This window comes from Mesoplodon densirostris, chromosome 3, assembly GCF_025265405.1.
Source record: "Mesoplodon densirostris isolate mMesDen1 chromosome 3, mMesDen1 primary haplotype, whole genome shotgun sequence".
Lineage (NCBI taxonomy): Eukaryota > Metazoa > Chordata > Mammalia > Artiodactyla > Ziphiidae > Mesoplodon > Mesoplodon densirostris.
In genome coordinates, this window is record NC_082663.1 from 31,145,032 (window position 1) to 31,163,622 (window position 18,591).

At 31.0% G+C, this 18,591-nt stretch overlaps 1 protein-coding gene across 2 annotated transcripts in view; it reads left to right on the forward strand.

Moving 5' to 3' along the window:
- Positions 1–18,591, forward strand: part of NIPBL (NIPBL cohesin loading factor) — a 199,123-nt gene that overhangs the window by 136,365 nt on the left and 44,167 nt on the right. For both annotated transcript variants that reach the window (XM_060092809.1, XM_060092810.1), the window contains exons 16-30: positions 675–761; positions 2,998–3,229; positions 4,034–4,185; positions 4,749–4,829; positions 5,294–5,394; positions 7,038–7,176; positions 8,747–8,829; positions 9,420–9,552; positions 10,603–10,746; positions 12,887–12,976; positions 14,071–14,285; positions 14,397–14,499; positions 15,117–15,215; positions 15,317–15,463; positions 17,707–17,841. In XM_060092809.1, coding sequence (XP_059948792.1) covers positions 675–761; positions 2,998–3,229; positions 4,034–4,185; positions 4,749–4,829; positions 5,294–5,394; positions 7,038–7,176; positions 8,747–8,829; positions 9,420–9,552; positions 10,603–10,746; positions 12,887–12,976; positions 14,071–14,285; positions 14,397–14,499; positions 15,117–15,215; positions 15,317–15,463; positions 17,707–17,841 — 1,941 coding nt within the window. The remainder of the gene's footprint in view (positions 1–674; positions 762–2,997; positions 3,230–4,033; positions 4,186–4,748; positions 4,830–5,293; positions 5,395–7,037; positions 7,177–8,746; positions 8,830–9,419; positions 9,553–10,602; positions 10,747–12,886; positions 12,977–14,070; positions 14,286–14,396; positions 14,500–15,116; positions 15,216–15,316; positions 15,464–17,706; positions 17,842–18,591) is intronic.

Sequence of the window (18,591 nt, forward strand, 5' to 3'; positions counted from 1 at the left end):
AGCTGCATGATAAGAGTCTAAAAGGAGACCTATTCAATCAAGGGAATGAGTAACAGTTGCTTCCTCGCAGAACCTCTAAATCAACTATTAATTTTTTAAATATAGCAAACATTATTTGTAAGAAATGAAACAGATATTTTAAAAATAAGAAAAATTTCTACCAAATAAAGCAGTGTTATCACATTTGTAACTTTTATCATTCTCAGATTCAGGCTTCTGTTATTCAAAATATTACCTGGGATTTTAAGACACCCGCTAAATAACATTGTAGTGTGGAAACCATGTTATAACTAATTCAACAGATGAAATGTTTAGAGAGTGTGTGTTTGTGCCTGTGTGTTCGTATGCATGTTCAGTGTCACTTTCATAAGAGCAAAGGACCAGACATCAGAACAAATTCAGTCTTAACTAGCTATGTGGTAAGATTTGAGTTAATAACATACATACGTGCCCATTCTGTGTTTGCTATCTGTCTTTCGAAAACAAGTAATTAAGTTCTCTACATAATCATTTTAGTAGAGGATCTAAGTAGGAAAGTTTTATTTTTCCACTCTTTAAGAGGGTGTTAATGCTGTATATTCCATTGGCCAAAGGGAATAATTGTACAGAATAGTTCTTGAATAATTTATTACATTTACCAATGATTGATGAAAGAATTTATGCTTCAATTTTAGCTTTCCACTGACAAAACTGTGAAAGTCCTAAATATCTTGGAGAAGAATATTCAAGATGGGTCAAAGCTCTCCACTTTGTTAAATCATGTAAGTTTAAGATCCATGTTGTTAATTTTACCCTTTCTATTGTTAAGATGTAACATTTTTCATATGGAATCTGATTTATAGGGAAAATTCCAAATTTCATTAATTTGAGCTTGTTACCACATTTACTAGTTCACATTTAGCCTTGCAGTTAGAATTGGATTTTTAGCTGTTTAAAATTAATGTTACACATTATCAATTCACAGCTTTGATACAAATAAGAATAGTAACAGATGTAAATTCATTCAATTCAAAAGACCATTCTTTAATCTTAATCCTTTTGTAAGTGGATGAGTGTTTAAAATGTCTTTTCATTTATAAAATGTTAGTAGGTAGTAATTCTTTTCATTGACCTTCCTTGGAGAAATAAATAGCTGGAAACCTTATGGTGATTTCCTAATGTATCCTAAAATGTTAATCCTTATGTATTGTTTTTATATCTAGCTCAAATGGTTGTTGAAAGGATGTTAAATAAATTAATTCATGTAACCTGCTTAACAATGTCTGGCACATTATAAGTTCTCAATAAATGTTAACTGCAACTGTCGTTACATTTTAGTATGTTTTATCAAAAGCAGTGGCAACGTGGTATAATTTATGAACTGGGATCTACCTTCCTAGCATTATAGCAGACTTTCAAAATCATACGTGCATTTGAATTGATCTTGGTGTCTAACATTAATGAATTCAAACACTAATGCTTATAGGAATTTAATGTAAGAGGTAAGGATTTGGGAATGTTTTGAGTTAATGAAATTTCTTTATTTTTAAATGACTGATTACAAAAGTAGTGTATTATAGAAAATTTTCAAAACACAAAAAAACAGAAAGGTTCAATTTTCATCCAGCAGTAACCACTGTTAACAGTTTTGGTAGATAATACTTCCATTCTCATATGTACATACATACTATATGTATTTAGCACATGCACTGGATTATATCTCGTGAGGGAAATGTTCTTGATGTTTTCAGAAGCCACAGGAGTGCTAAGTGATCTACATGGAATTTAAAAATGTAGAGAAATAATCTCAGGTGGTATTTCTATGCTTTATTAAATATATCCATATTTTTCCAGTGCCCTTTTAAAATTAGTTTTTGAATCATAGAAACTAAGGGATTAGAGGACCTATAGTGGCAATATATTAACTACAAGTTTTATTTAAAACACTTTGGCAAGAAATTGTGGTAAATATGAAGAATCTACAGTTCTGGAGAACTGGCTGACTCAGTTTTAATGAAATTATTTTCATTCCTGAAAACCTGAGCACTATTTAGTGTGTTGCATTTAAGCCTTAATGTTTGATACGAGTGATGAACCTCCTAAACTGACTCTTTGAAATGGCAATTTCAATATCAAAGAAAAGTTATTTATTTTTTTAAGTAGGTATGTAAGTAGTAAAATGAAAGAAAGTTAGAGATAGAGTTTTTAGGCATTAGTGATTTAGAAAGCCCTTCTCTGTTTTACAAATATTATACTTTTATTTATTCCTTTTCCCAATGTTATAAGCTTTGAATAGCATGCATACACAAGTATTCCTAGAACATAAAGTTGCTAACTAAGGATGTGTGATAGAAGAATTTTCACTTTAAGATTAAAAGCACTTTTTCCCAATTGTAATGCAGGTTGCTGATGTGTAAATTAAAATATAGTCTGTCAGTTGTTGAATTACCTATTTTAGAAAATAAATTATGTTTTCAGTAGTCTACATAATCACCACTTTTTAATCTCAGTTTCAAAAATACAGTATTGTTGAAAAACAGTTATTAGGAGTGATTGAGTCGATAACATTTTACTACTTTTAAATAAGGGTCTATCCTTTGTTGTTAATTTTTGTTTTTATCTCACAAGAGCAAGCAGAACTAAAAAGCTTTAATATTATCATAATGTTTTTAACCCCAAACACAAAATGATTTATGTATAATTATGATCTTTAGCTAAAATCCTAGATTTGCATAAATTACACAGAAGATAAACATAACTATAAGTTTGTTATTGGAATGTCATTTAGTGGTGAAATTAGGAGATAAGAGTACATTATGTTTGAAAACATTGAAACAAAAATCATACTTAATGTAATATAAGTATTTGTACTTCATTCCTGATATTCTTTAAATATACACACACCATAACTCTCACCAAGTTTTCAACTGTGAAAATCAAATATATTATAATTTTTTAAAATATTTTAACCTATAAATGTGTTTATTTCCATTTCATTAACAATCTACTGTTTTATAGAATAATGATACTGAAGAAGAAGAAAGGTTATGGAGAGACCTTATTATGGAGAGAGTGACAAAATCAGCAGATGCCTGTCTTACGACTATCAACATTATGACATCCCCTAACATGCCAAAAGCTGTATATATTGAGGATGTAATCGAAAGAGTTATACAGTACACTAAATTTCATTTGCAGAATACACTTTATCCTCAGTATGATCCTGTTTACAGATTAGATCCTCATGGAGGTTAGTTCGCCCTTTTATACTGATAGTTTTTTAGTATAATATCAAAATTACCTGTTATATAATTTTACCACGTCGGATGGGTCAGAATGCAGTGACTTAAAATGGCACCAAAATTGTTTGATTATATAAATTGTAATAAACACTGACTTACATTTGACTAGAATATAGAACTTGTTTTAATCCAATACTTGTTCAGTAATAATTTCTTTAGCAACTATTTACATATAATAAGAAGTAATTTCTACTGGTCTGAGATTTTCCCAGATAATAGTAGCTTCTGGTTCCATTTATCACTCCCCCCAAATTTTACCCAAAATATTATCTACAAAATGGATTGATTAAAGATATATAATTCTTTCTCTTATTTATAATCTTTATAAATTAGTCATGTATGTTAACATGTATACATTTAAAGAGAGGAGGGTAAACGTGGATCACGAATACCTACCGTTAATTACCTGTTGTTTAATTATTGCAAGTTGATTTCAATGGAAATATAATCTTAATATCCTGCTCCAGTCAGTGGAAAAAAATAGAAATAAAGTAATCCTTAAGATACAAGAATTTAATAGCCATTGAAATGTACCATGAATTATCTGTTATAAGAATGTTGACTTTCTAACTGAATATTCCCTAAAGAATAATTTTCTCTTTTAATAAATAGACAGCTTTATTTGCCAGATTGTACTTTTATATGGGGGGGGAAAGGTGTGTTCTTTTAATTCAGAAAGCAGTTTTATTACTTTTTAATAAACATTATTAAAAGTTGATATATTCCTTGTTTTGATTTTTTTTTCATTTTAGGAGGCTTATTAAGTTCAAAGGCAAAACGGGCTAAATGTTCTACCCATAAGCAAAGAGTAATAGTAATGCTTTATAATAAAGTTTGTGACATTGTTAGCAGCTTATCAGAACTACTAGAAATACAGCTTCTTACAGACACAACAATTCTTCAGGTAAGTTTTTTTCAAGCATTTTCCATATTTCTAGACCAAAAAAATAAAGGAGAATAAGGGACCTAATTGAGTTCAGTATAACCTCTCTCACTCAATAATAATACCAGCACTATGTTAATTTTTTCCATTCAGAGTATTTTATATCTAAATGGAAGAAATAAGAGTCTAGGGCAGTTTTAAAAGAAACATTTGGGGCAGAAGACAGGTGAATGTAGTATAAATTCTAAACTGTAAATTATTTGAAAGATAAATGATCATTTCCTTTAAAATGTGTCAGGATGCTTCTTCCAGAACAGTGAACTATTTTTTGTTTTTTACATTCCTGTGACATTTATCAATCCAGAAGTTAGAAATCAGAGGAATGGCAGCTATGAAGGAAGGTCTGTGCTAATTTGCTTGAGGGTGAAAGGGAACAAAAGGAAAAACTAGGTGCTGATTGATGAGGGAAAAGAAAATGCTCTCAGTGTTTTCCAGAAGTTTATGAATGCTTTGGGATTTAGTAAGGTAGAATGGTCCTGAAATCTATTACAGATGTGTACTGATTACTGTCTGTGTCTGTGCAGGTATCATCAATGGGAATAACACCATTTTTTGTGGAAAATGTCAGTGAATTACAATTGTGTGCCATTAAGTTAGTCACTGCAGTAAGTATAATCAGTTCACGTTTTTAGTTATCTCTCAGAAAAATAACAGTGGTATCGTTCAATCCAGATGTGCAAAAACTAATGCAGATTTGAGTTTTCCGTGAGGACTATTTTAGTATGCCTTAGATTTCAAACACTTATAAATATTTTCAAATATTTCAGTTAATAATTTCTTAATATTTACTATAAAATCAATTATTTTAAATCATTTAAATCTTGGCTTACGTTTCATACCCAAGATATCGTATTCCTCTAGATGAAACTAGCATACTATGACTTCTACAAGAATGTCATAATTAATGATAGAAAAGTTGAGCAAATTAAGTCATTGCCATCGAAAATGATGAAAACATTTTCATTCTAAATGGCAGATAATATTTTTTATCACATGGTATAGTATCATTTTTGTTTATTTTCAAATAATTATAACAAACTTAATTTGGAATCTTATAATTACTAAATAGGTATTCTCAAGATATGAAAAACATAGGCAGTTAATTTTGGAAGAAATTTTTACGTCACTTGCAAGATTACCTACCAGCAAGAGGAGCTTAAGGAACTTCAGGTAACTAACTATAGCAAAGTCCAAGTATAATGAAGAACTCCATTGTACTGTAGCCATCATATTTTAATTCTTTATCATTTCTGTCTGATTTTTATTTTAATGATCAAATAAAAGAGAGGCAATTCAGTCTCAGAACAGCGTGAAGAATACCTTAGGTGTGAGAAATAACAATGCACATTTTAGAGACTTAAAAGTTCAGTGATTCTCAAGTGTAAAGATCTGGGGCAAGAATTTTCAGTCTTGACGTTATTGACATTTTGGGCCAGATAATAATTTATTTGCAGTGCTGTCCTGTACATAGTAAGATGCTTAGCAGCATCCTTGACCTCTACCTAATAGATACCAAAAGAAATGCACCTTTTCAAATTACGATCACCAAAATTTTCACTAGACACTGGCAAATGTCCTCTGAAGGGCAAAATCATCCCTGGTTAAGAACTATTGGCCTGTGAGAAGAGCAATAGGAAATACGGCTCCAGAGTCAGAGGCAGTTCAAGGATTTTATAAGCCTTACGAAGGAACTTGAACTTAATCCTTTATACAGTAGTAAGTCATTACATAATATTTTAAAAAGAGAGCTGAAAAATTACTCTAACAGAAGTATAGAAAATAGACATGATGATTAAACACTCTTAATCACTAAGCACAGAGTAACTAAGGAATGTTATCCACTGCTGTGGTCAGCATTATTACCTTTGTTGGCATAGGTAATCATCATCATTTTCATAACTATCATTATAATATCCCTGGCTGATTAAATGTGTTGACCTAGCATATAGGGTTATATTTAGATTGCTTTGAAGGCTGTCTTCTGTAAAATAATTGTTTTTATCTTAATTTTTTAGACTGTGTATTGATAAACATCTATTGTCCATTAAAACCTGAAGAAAAGCTGTCAACATCTAAAGGAATTCTTAGATTTTTAACTATCTTTTTAAACAAAAAGATTTAAAAGTTGATATTTTATATTCTATGTCATAAAATATTCTATAGCATACAATATATTCTATGTCACTCATACTCTAACATATGATCAGGAGCTGACTATGTAGCAGATTTTTTTTTTTTTTTTGTGGTACGGCGGGCCTCTCACTGTTGTGGCCTCTCCCGTTGCGGAGCACAGGCTCCAGACACGCCGGCCCGGTGGCCATGGCTCACGGGCCCAGCCGCTCCGCGGCATGTGGGATCTTCCCGGATTGGGGCACGAACCCGTGTCGCCTGCATCGGCAGGCAGACTCAACCACTGCGCCACCAGGGAAGCCCCTATGTAGCAGATTTTAATAAGAAAATGAATACCAGAATGCCTGGGCATTGGGAAATCCTGAAGACTTCTCATTTTAAAAATCATTTTGAAAAATATTGATATTTTTCAGAATATCTGCAGTACATATATAAAGTATAGAATTTTATATTAAATACTGCATTTTTCCTTTGACTATTTTAATTACCTATGCATAGGCATTTAGTTGGTTTTTTGATAAGTTAGAAATAATTAGACTGAAGGACACTATTATAAGCAGTAAAGACAATGCCTAGAAATATTGGTAAAAAAAGCATCCTGAAACTTTCAGATCATAGATGACATGTAAAATGAAATTCTCTTCATACTCTGTAAGATTTAAGTATTTTCTTCTCCATTAAAGGTTAAACAGTAGTGATATGGATGGAGAGCCTATGTATATTCAGATGGTTACAGCACTGGTTTTACAACTAATTCAGTGTGTGGTACACTTACCATCATCAGAGAAGGACTCTAATTCAGAAGAGGACTCAAATAAAAAAGTAAGGAATCATTTGTAAGTTTTATAACTGTATTTTTATAGGAGGAAGCAACTATATTCTCTGCCATTGTTATAAAACTGAAGTTCTTAATTAGGCCTTCATGACTGGGCTTACAGATCGTTGTAGAGCATTAAACTAAGTTTTAGGAGACTTGAGTTCTTGTCCTGACTATTAATATCCACCAGTCATGAAACATACAAATCATTTTAATCGGAGTTTGTTTCTTCAGCTATAAAATGGGAATGATAATACCTAACAAGCCTACTATTACAAGTTGTAAGACTCAAGTGAGATATTGAATGTGAAAGTGAATAATATTATAATTATAATATGTAGTATCTATAATCACATACAGTAAATAATCGTTAATATAATTAATGTTAAATTCATGCAGAAAATGAGTTTATGCCCTCACTATTGAGTAACTTATAGCTAAGATTTGCTTTTGGTTTTGTAGCTCTTACCCATCAACACTTAAAATTTTTCTAAGTTTTATAGTTTTACCTCAAAGAAGTTCAAAAGAAAGAGGGATAATTTTATTTCCTAATTCTGTTATAGTCGTGGCTGTGTGTATAATAATAAATAATAAAGTGACTGGTTAATAAAGTATAAAATGAATATCAAAAATGTTGAGGTCCCTGTTCTCCCCTTCTCCTAATCTTACTGTTCTCTTTTCAGTTTTTCTTTCCTTACCATTGGTGAATGTTTATCTTCATCCATTTATTTATTTATTTTTCTGTATAAATTTGATACAGAATTTTTTAATTTACATAAATGATATAGTGACATATTTACAGCTAATTTTTTCACTCACCATTGTTTTTAATACATGTAACTAATGCTAGATTCTTTTTGATTTAGGTTAAACACATCATATATGACATACAACAACTTGAAGCAAAAGTTTCTCTAGATATACTTAGAAATAGAGTATTAAATCATAGTGTACATGCACTTTTAACTTCACTGGAACTTGTCAGTTTTCTCACTAAAGTGGTGTTCTAGTTTACATTCTTACATTTTGATTTTGCCTAGTCTGGTTAGTATGAAATGATACCATGTTTTATTTTGCATTTTTCTGGTTACTAGTGAACTTTTTCATATATTTATTCACTTTTTGGGTTTCCACAAATTTGAATTAACTATTTATATCCTGGTCTTTAAATTTCTAATGAAGGAGTTGAATTTTTTTAGTATTATATTCTAGCATTCCATAAGCTTGGAGCTTCCAACTTTTTTTGAAATTCTTTTTGTGTTGATACTTTCAATCAAAATTGTTCTGATCATGATAAACAACTGTTGATATTTCATTTGTTAAACACATTTGTCACTCTTAACATATTTTAATAAATAAAAATGGACTCTATCAATATTTTTATTTAGTTTTTATGAAGTATTGACATATATTTAGTAGGCTAATTGTAGCTTCTCTTTTTATATATAATAGTTAAGATTTTTAGTATTTAAATGTATTGCCCCTATATTCAGTAATAACATGGCTATAGAAACTGAAATAACTTGTATGTTGGTTATTTCTTACATCTGTATAAATTCATTTTTCTCAATCTAGGTTGACCAAGATGTTGTCATTACCAATTCTTATGAAACAGCCATGCGAACAGCCCAAAACTTCCTTTCCATCTTCCTTAAAAAGTGAGTAAAATTAACATAATCTGATTTTTATTTTTACAATATAGAGAATAGTTCATTTATTTTATGTAAAAGATTAATCCAACTTCCTGCCATAATCTGAACCTTGACTATATCTCACTGACCCCTGATTTCCTTATCTTTAAAATGAGGAAATTAGAATATTAAAAATCTAAAATTTTATGAACTTGCTCATATGTTGAACTACCAAAGTTAAAGTTCTAGATTGAAATTCTATAATTTTTTTTCAGTGAATTTTGGGACTTTCTAATTGAATAGGAAAGTTTGGGGAGAGAAGTTTCCTTAACTTTTATAAGAATTTATAGTAATCTCATAGAAAAACAGTGGTCATTATTTAAAATGTGTTACACTTGCCAGAAAATTATGTTAATGTCAATAAATGAATTCCCTGTAGTAGGGGAAAAAATGAAGATTGAGAAACAGATTCATTTTAAACCATATTTTATTTAATGTACTGTCTTATACCATGTTTAGATATGAGAGAAGAGGAAAACTTAGTTAACAAAGTTTTAGTCATATTGGTGAACGTGTCATCTAAATTCACAGCCTTTCCATTATTTATCTTTGAACAGATGTGGTAGTAAGCAAGGTGAAGAAGATTACAGACCACTATTTGAAAATTTTGTTCAAGACCTTCTTTCAACAGTCAATAAGCCTGAATGGCCAGCTGCTGAACTACTCCTTAGTTTGTTAGGGAGACTGTTGGTAAGAGTATAGCATTTAAAGATTATTAGATTACTAGAAGACAACATAATGAGGATGTACTCTGATTCACAGATGATGAATTCTTTAAAAATGTGTAAGGAAATATGACCATTGCATCTCTATTTTTGCATGTGCATAACTGTACACAATACTGTCAGTACCTTGTAGAAACTTTGAGATGTTGTGACTTTCGGTGCTTTCATTTCATTACATAAGGTAACAGTGCTTTAAAAAACTTTTTTGTTGTTGTTTTTTGTTTTGTTTTGTTTTGTTTGGAGGTATTGTTAGTTAAAAGCATCTCAACACTGAGTCATAAGTTATTGTAGTTAATTCATTTCAAAGCATGAAACTGATTAATGTGAACTCTGTCATCTTTAAGAGTATTTCTAAAAACATGACACGTTTTAGTCCTAATGTAATATTGTATTAGGGAAATGCAAAGAAATACTATTGTGATTTTTCTTTTTATCTTTAGACTACATTTGGACTTCTGCAATTGTTACAAAGTTTTGGGGACCTTACTTTTTGTCAGCTGGAAAACTTAATACTATTCTGAAACCAAGATAATTTTTCATAGGCATCAGAATTCCAGCCTAACAAATTCTTACTCAGTAATAATCCCATTTTATAGAGTTTAGCCTACATTTAAAGAAAGTGACTATGTTCTTAGGAAGGTTTAATTTTATAGATAGATAGATAGATATAGATATAGATATATTTTTTTAATGAAAATGTTAAAAATTCCAGAAACTCAAAAGGCAATTACTGGGAGTTCCCTGGTGGCCTAGTCGTTAGGATCCTGGGCTTTCACTGCCGTGGCCTGGGTTCAGTCCCTGGTCAGGGAACTAAGATCCTATACACTCTGGGGTGAAACCAAAAAAATAAAATAGAGTAAAAATTTTTAAAAAGTCAATTACTTTGTGGAACAATATCACAGGGGAAAAAAGTGTTTAAATTTCAAATAATACAACATAGATTTGGAATTTATAAGTTGCTATTAAAAATAGTATGAATTGGTTAAATTAAAACAAAATTATTTTTCATGTGTAGGTTCATCAATTCAGTAACAAGTCAACAGAGATGGCTTTAAGAGTGGCATCTCTTGATTACCTTGGAACTGTTGCTGCACGACTGAGGAAAGATGCTGTTACAAGCAAAATGGATCAAGGGTCTATAGAACGAATTTTAAAACAGGTATTGAGATAAAGAATTTGAATTTTGGGGATAAGTAATAGTTAAGTACTTTTTTTAGATATTCTTATGTTAGTGTTGCATTTCATTTTGTAGATTCAGAATAAAATCTTACTCCTAAAAATGGGCTTTTTCAAAAGCTCCACTGAGAAAATTTATACCGTAGGGTGAGTTATGTGTAACAGGAACTTTCAGATGATTTATATAATCCTTAATTTACTTTTGGTGAACTACTGTTATGAATGTATGATGCTATTTTCTATTTGGTTCAACAATACCTTTTTTTTTTTTTTAAACTATGGATGAGATGGTAGTAGTACTAAAAGTTACTTAAGAAAATTGATAGGTAAATAATCTCTAATCCTACCATTCACAATGCACAATGTTTTCATTTTCTTTCTACTCTTTTTTCTTTTTTTAATGTCCATAACCATATCCATTGCTGGCCATGACAAATGCCTCTAATTTTTTTTTCTTGTTACTATACTTTGTATTTTGAAATAATTTTAAACTTACAGAAAAGTTTTAAGAATAGTACAAAAAGCTCCCATTAATCTTTCACCCAGATCCCTTAGTGGTTGACATTTGCTTTATCATTCTTTTTCAAAATATACACGCATGTGTATCTGTATATGCATTTTTATTTTGAGCAGACAGGATGCCCCCATGACCCCTGAATTTCAAAGTGTGATTCTCTGGACAAGCAGAACCAACTTTTACGTCACCTAGGAACTTGTTAGAAATGCAAATTCTCAGGACTCTCTCTGGAACTACTGAATCAGACGCTCTGGTGGTGGGGACAAGTAGCCTGGTTTAACAGACCCTCCAGGTGATTCTGTTGAATGCTGAAGTTTGAGAACCACTGCGTTGTGTATGTTTTCTACAAACAAGAACTCTCACTTAAATATCCACAGCACAGCTATGAAAAAGCAAGAAATTACCATTAATATAATACTACCATTTAATGGAATATTACCATTCCTGTTGTATTTGATAGATTATCATTTGTTGCTATCATTATTGTAGCACTCAAATTGAACCAGATTTGACCAGTGGGAGCCCCTTTAAACTGCCTTTTGTATCTTTTTGATATCTTCCCATCTTTCCTAGAGGACTTTGTGGCACAAGATGTTTCAGACTCATCTTTTACTTTCCTTGTGCCAGCCCTGGAATCAGCCATTTGTCCAAGTATTGCTGATTCCTTTCATTGAAGAATGGTAACTAGGTGATTTTCAGTATTTCTGAGAGTAGACCTAGGACCTCTTATTTGCCACATACGGCCATGTATCGTACACTGTAAAACTTGAGGGGAGTGATCCTTGGTAAATATTTTTATGACTCTTATGACATACTTCGAAAAGCCTTTGGAACTTTATAGTGTACTAGTTTACAGTTCCATGACTAATTTCTGAATGTATCCATTTCACTATACTCCAAGAACATAGGTTATTCTAATCTTTGTTTTCTACTTAGATATATTCTAAACCATATATTTGGCATTTCACATGGTAAACCAGAGAATAAGCTACAGACATTAATGTCAACTCAGAGTTAATTTCTGCTTCTGTATTGTTCTTGACAGAACCAAAGACTCAGTCCCTTTCTGATTCTATATCAAATGCACAGCTCAAATATACCTACTGTATATTTAATATCCTACATGAAATAAAGTACTATTTTATGTTAATTGCAAATAAAAATATTTCCCTTTCAGAATGTTTTTTTAAAATAATATCCCAAAGACACCTGTAACACATAATAATTCAGACAATAATTAGTTTCCATTTGCTAGATTAAAAGTTTGGAGTTATCTCTTACCAAACAGAAAACCAGTGCTAGGACCTTCCTACCTCTGAAGATTTACATACATGTTCTAATAATTATTATGTCAGCTACTTACGAGCTTCTTTAAAGAAAGTTAACATGTAGTTCATAAAAATAAAGGCTAACCTCAGCTATTAATACACTTCAGCTATCAATATATAATGTTTTTAAAAAATAGTATTCTTCTGTTTCTTCCTATACTTATATTTTTATTTTTATCATTTATCAGATTTTCCCCTCAAATTTGTGTATGCCACTGGATGATTTGTTAAAGAACATTAGTAATATCTTTTTCGTTACTACTTGGTTTATTTTGTAGGTTTCAGGAGGAGAAGATGAAATCCAGCAGTTGCAAAAAGCATTGCTTGATTACTTGGATGAAAACACTGAGACTGATCCTTCACTAGTGGTAGGATTCTGTTCTCCCCTTTTTTTGGAGAGTTTACATGTTTGTTTCAAACTTGTTCTGCAAGAAAATTGAGAAGTGTTGTGAAGAGGAAAGTTGTATTGGAATCTTGATTTTTAAAACAGGTGCATGATAGTCTAAACAGAAAATAATGATTATGGAATGATTTTTCTTAAATGGAATTCTGGTACAGATATTGTAGATAGTTTACTAAAATTGTGTGACATGGGAAATATTTGGAAATCTTTCCATAGGTTATCTTTGAGACCAAATGAGATCATTTGTCCAAGTGGTGCATGAGATGATCTGTTAGCATATAAAAAGAATATTAGAATTTTATGTCTATATTTATTGTTAACTATAATCCTTAATTCTGTTTTTTTATAAGGTATCCAGAATATTAGTAAAAGAAGTTTATATGTAAAATTTATACACTATATTGGGGCACTTTTTAATTTTTTTTTTAATTGATGGGATATGCATCTAAAGAGGTTGGAGATAACTAAGCTGTTCAGCCAACTACTGCAGGTTTTCAGTCTTTGTGAAAAGGAACAGATTATACAGTGATGTATGTCAATTATTTCTCAATAAAAGTGAAAAAAAAACAGGAACAGATTAAAAGGAACAGATTATAGGTGTGCCTTAGTGTTAATGTATTTCAATAATAATTGGCTATGTATTTCTTGAAGACGTAAGGTGAAATTTTGAAAATAACTATAGTCTTCTACCTTCAGCATTTTATCCATGTGTTCTAAACTTTTCTAGTTGACCCATCATCTCTCTAATTTTACTGACTCGTTGTGTGATACCGTCCTTAGTTAAGTAGTTATAGTAGTATTGTAGACTTAATACAGTTGTGTTTATAAAATTATCTTTTGACATCATTGATATAACTGTTAGGACAAAGTAAAATAATAAGTTTTCTATCATTTAGATATTCTAAATGTTCTAGCTTTCTTAAAATCTGTCTTTATCTGATGGAAGTTTTTTGAAAGTAAACCTTGATATTTGTATTCCTGATTGTGAGCACTTTATCAGTAGGTTGGAAATTTTGTTACTAATTTCATCAAACTCAGATCTCACCAATTTCTTTCCAGTTTTCTCGTAAATTCTATATAGCCCAGTGGTTCCGTGATACAACTCTGGAAACAGAAAAAGCAATGAAATCACAAAAAGATGAAGAATCATCTGAAGGAACACATCACGCAAAGGAAGTTGAGACAACTGGTCAAATTATGCATCGAGCTGAAAATCGGAAAAAGTTCCTTAGAAGCATTATCAAAACCACACCTTCTCAGTTCAGCACATTAAAGTAAGATCCAAAGTGAAAACATCTTTACTTTTTCAGTTATCTCTTTGATATCTATTTACCTACTTTACAAAATAATTAAATAAATTAAAATTTAATGACTTTTTGTTGCAGGATGAACTCTGATACTGTGGACTATGATGATGCTTGTTTGATTGTTCGATACTTGGCCTCTATGAGGCCGTTTGCCCAGAGCTTTGATATTTATTTGACACAGGTAAACTGGACCAGAATTCCTTATACAATGAAATTAATTTTTCTAATTCTGGTTACTTGCGTTTGAGTATGATGTCTATCATTATTGAGAACAGATATTTTAAAAAATCATGAAAGTAACATTTGTTTCTGTGTTCCATATTTGTTAAAATATCTTTGTTCTGCATGCCTTTTACCTACTGATTCTTGTTTTACAGATAAATGGATATGTATCTGTATGGTACAGGTAGAGTGATGGTATATAGGTAGAGTGATTGATGTAATAAAAATATTCAATTCCAAGTTATTATTTAAATGATACTAAATATCCTTGATTAAAGTTACAGATAGGAAGGTTTCAGTGGGGCTACAGGTTCTTGCAGATGAAACATAGCAATAAAAAACAGGTTTAATTGAGAATGCCAGGATAAAGGAAAGTCCATAAAGCATAGAATGCCTTACTATGATTTAAGTTAAAGCTTTGGATCAGTAAGATAACAGATCTTTTACTCACTTATATAAAAATTAAAGGAAAGTGAGTATGATATTTATTTTAATCTTTTTTCATGTTTTCTTTCTATATTTTGTTAAATGTTATGTGTTCTAAAATTGATGAAAATGTCAATATTTGCTTGGCAGATCCTTCGAGTTCTTGGTGAAAACGCAATTGCCGTTCGAACAAAAGCCATGAAGTGTTTATCTGAGGTTGTTGCTGTAGACCCCAGTATTCTAGCAAGGGTAAAGAGGAGCACAGATGATTCTTTTTATTTGAGTTTTCTATTCAAATTAAGATATTAGTTCTACTTAGTATAAATTACATTTGCTTTATTTTTCTTTAGCTGGATATGCAGCGAGGAGTTCATGGACGATTGATGGATAACTCCACTAGTGTCAGAGAAGCAGCAGTAGAATTACTAGGTCGATTTGTCCTTTGTCGACCTCAGCTTGCTGAGCAGTATTATGATATGCTGATTGAAAGAATATTGGTATGTTTGTTACGTCATTTTTATTGTCATTTATGAGTATAATTTTGCCTTCCTAATGTCACTTTTAAAAATGTTAAGCTAGAAATGTAGATATCAATTATGTATTTATATTACCTAATCTGTAAACTATAGCAACTTTCTAAAGAAGGACATATTTCAAGAGGAGGGCTGCTCAATATTGTAAAACAAATCATTGGCAAAAATTGGATTCCTTTTTACACTTACTCTTGCCTTTTGATTATACCAGTTTACAATGAGTAAATGATAGGAGCTACATGGCATAGTTAAATATTTTGGACAGGAATCTAGAGTAATTATATATGTATGTATATAAACAGGAAGAATTGTTTCAGTGAGAACTAGGTATAGAACTTTGATGTCTGACAGTATTTTTGGCCATTATATATTCACATGTTTCCTTAAAGCTGAATTATGACAAGCTCAGATACCTGCAAGTTAAACAAGAAAGTCATTTGAGTCTTAAGACCAAACTTAATAAACACTATTCTAAGATATTCTTTTCTTCTATGTCATTGAATTCTTCCCTGGAAAATGAAAGAATGAAAAAATGAAACATTGGCATTACAAAGTATCTGTAGAATTTTCATACCACCCACTGCGGACATATTGAGTTCTTCTGTAACTCAACAGAGATGCATTAGGTACAGGATTAGGTATTTCTGAAATGACAAGAGTTTATTTTATCACCTTTAGCCCAGTATTAGAATACAGTGGGACTGAGAGTTACAGATAATTTCATCTTCAATTCTTTGGAAACAAAGAATTTTAAGGAAAGAGTGGAGTAATTTTTTCCATTTTAGTGCCTCACTCTTTTCAAGAGTGAAGGACAAACTCCTCAGGATTTTCAGATATAATGAACTCTGACAGTGTCTGCCTTAGTAATGTATCCTAAAATATTTTCACAATTGCTAAATTGCATAATGGAAATAATTTTACACAATAAGTGTTCAATGCTTTTTATTTATTTTAAAAATGCTTGAATTATGAAAATTTGTAAAGTTAAAGAAAAATAGTACAGTGAACACCCAAGTATCCACCACCCCCTTCCAAAGGGGACATAATATTTCACCTTTTTTTCTATATATATAAATTAATTTATTTATTTTTGGCTGCGTTGGGTCTTCGTTGCTACACACAGGCTTTCTCTAGTTGTGGCAAGCGGGGGCTACTTTTCATTGCAGTGCGTGGGCTTCTCATTGCAGTGGCTTCTCTTGTTGCAGAGCATGGGCTCTAGGCACATGGGCTTCAGTAGTTGTGGCACGCGGGCTCGGTAGTTGTGGCTCGTGGGCTCTAGAGCACAGGCTCAGTAGTTGTGGCACACAGGCTTAGTTGCTCCACAGCATGTGGGATCTTACTGGACCAGGGCTTGAACCTGTGTCCCTTGCTTTGGCAAGCGGATTCTTAACCAGTGCACCACCAGGGAAGTCCCTCATCTCTGTTTTATTTAGAGTATTCTCTAGCTCTTTTTTACACACATCCACATTGACTGATTTAAAAAGGCCAAGCCAGAGACTTCCCTGGCAGTCCAGCGGTTAAGACTTTGTCTTCCAATGCAGGGGTGCAAGTTCCATCCCTGATCAGGGAGCTAAGATCCCACATGCCTTGGAGCCAAAAAACCAAAAGATAAAACAGAAACAATATTGTAACAAATTCAATAAGGAATTTTAAAATGCTCCACATCAAAAAATCTTTTTAAAAAAGGAAAATATCATTAAAAAGTAAATAAATAAAAATAAAATAAAATGGCCAAGCCAATATTGTTATTTCCTCATGGTTTTGTTTCATTTAATCTGTTCCTTTGTTTCTTATATTTACTATAAATCATAATATAGTGACAATGGTTTGAAAGAGTTAGGTTAAACATTTTTGTTAAATATACTTCATATGCTGTTTAAGCGCCAGACACTGTCCTAAAAGTTTCATGTTTGTTATCCCATTTAATTTTGGCAAGCTTATACTCTAGTCTTGTGTTCAGTGCTATTTTATATTTTTCCATGTATTAGATATTATATTTTAAAAGCAAAGACAACATAATAAAATAACTTAAATTTACAGTAACATTAATAAAAGAGCATATAAAAAGGAAATATATAGACCATGTTTACCATGTTAATAAATAGTGTATATACTGCTTGTTGGTATTTTCTGATTTCATTTTATCAAATTTCACACACCTAAGCATCTCAATTTTTCTGACGTTTAAAATACCTTTCTATTCCTAGGATACTGGTATCAGTGTCAGAAAAAGGGTAATAAAGATTCTAAGAGACATCTGTATTGAACAACCAACATTTCCAAAAATTACAGAAATGTGTGTAAAAATGATTCGCAGAGTGAATGATGAAGAGGGCATTAAGGTGAGATAAAAACGTTGACTACTTTAAAATTCATTTTTTAATTAATGTTTTAAATAATTTAAATGTTTATTTTACATAAATTTTGTTAATTTACATATATATAAACTTTACAAGTGAATCATCATTTTAGATTATAAATTCAAGAAAAAGACATACTTAGGTATTTTTATTTCTATATCTTGCATTAATTAATAAAATCTGATCTTACCCAACCAATTTAGCAATTATAATATTTAATATCATTGTAGAGATTGCATTGTATATAGGAAGTTTATTATCAAATTAAATTTATTTTGATTTTCAAATGGTATGTGCTTGGTTTTCTAAATTAGTAAGTACTTTGTTGAAAGTTTAATCCTGAGTTCATTAGTGAATTTATATATATATGATTGTCCCTATATTTCTTTTGGGGGTTTTTTTCTTTTGTTTTTTAACAACTTCTCCCCCAAAAGTAGAAAAAAATGTGTTTTTAGTTTGATTAAAAGCATTTGAATGTGTACTCTCCAGAAGTTCTATACTAGGCATCGTATTACCCATTTAAAATCATTGCCAAGTTGAAAAAGGTTATAATTTTTGTAAGTTAATTGCTGATTAAAAAAAAAAAACTGAGGATGTCATACCAATAGTTTCTGGTAATTTGTGTTTTGTTTAGTTATTTATAGATTTTTTTTTAATCTGTTTTGGGCTTTAATGAGAATTGGGGGTTACGAATTTTGCCACATTCGTTGTAGTTACTTAGTTTGAAATTTT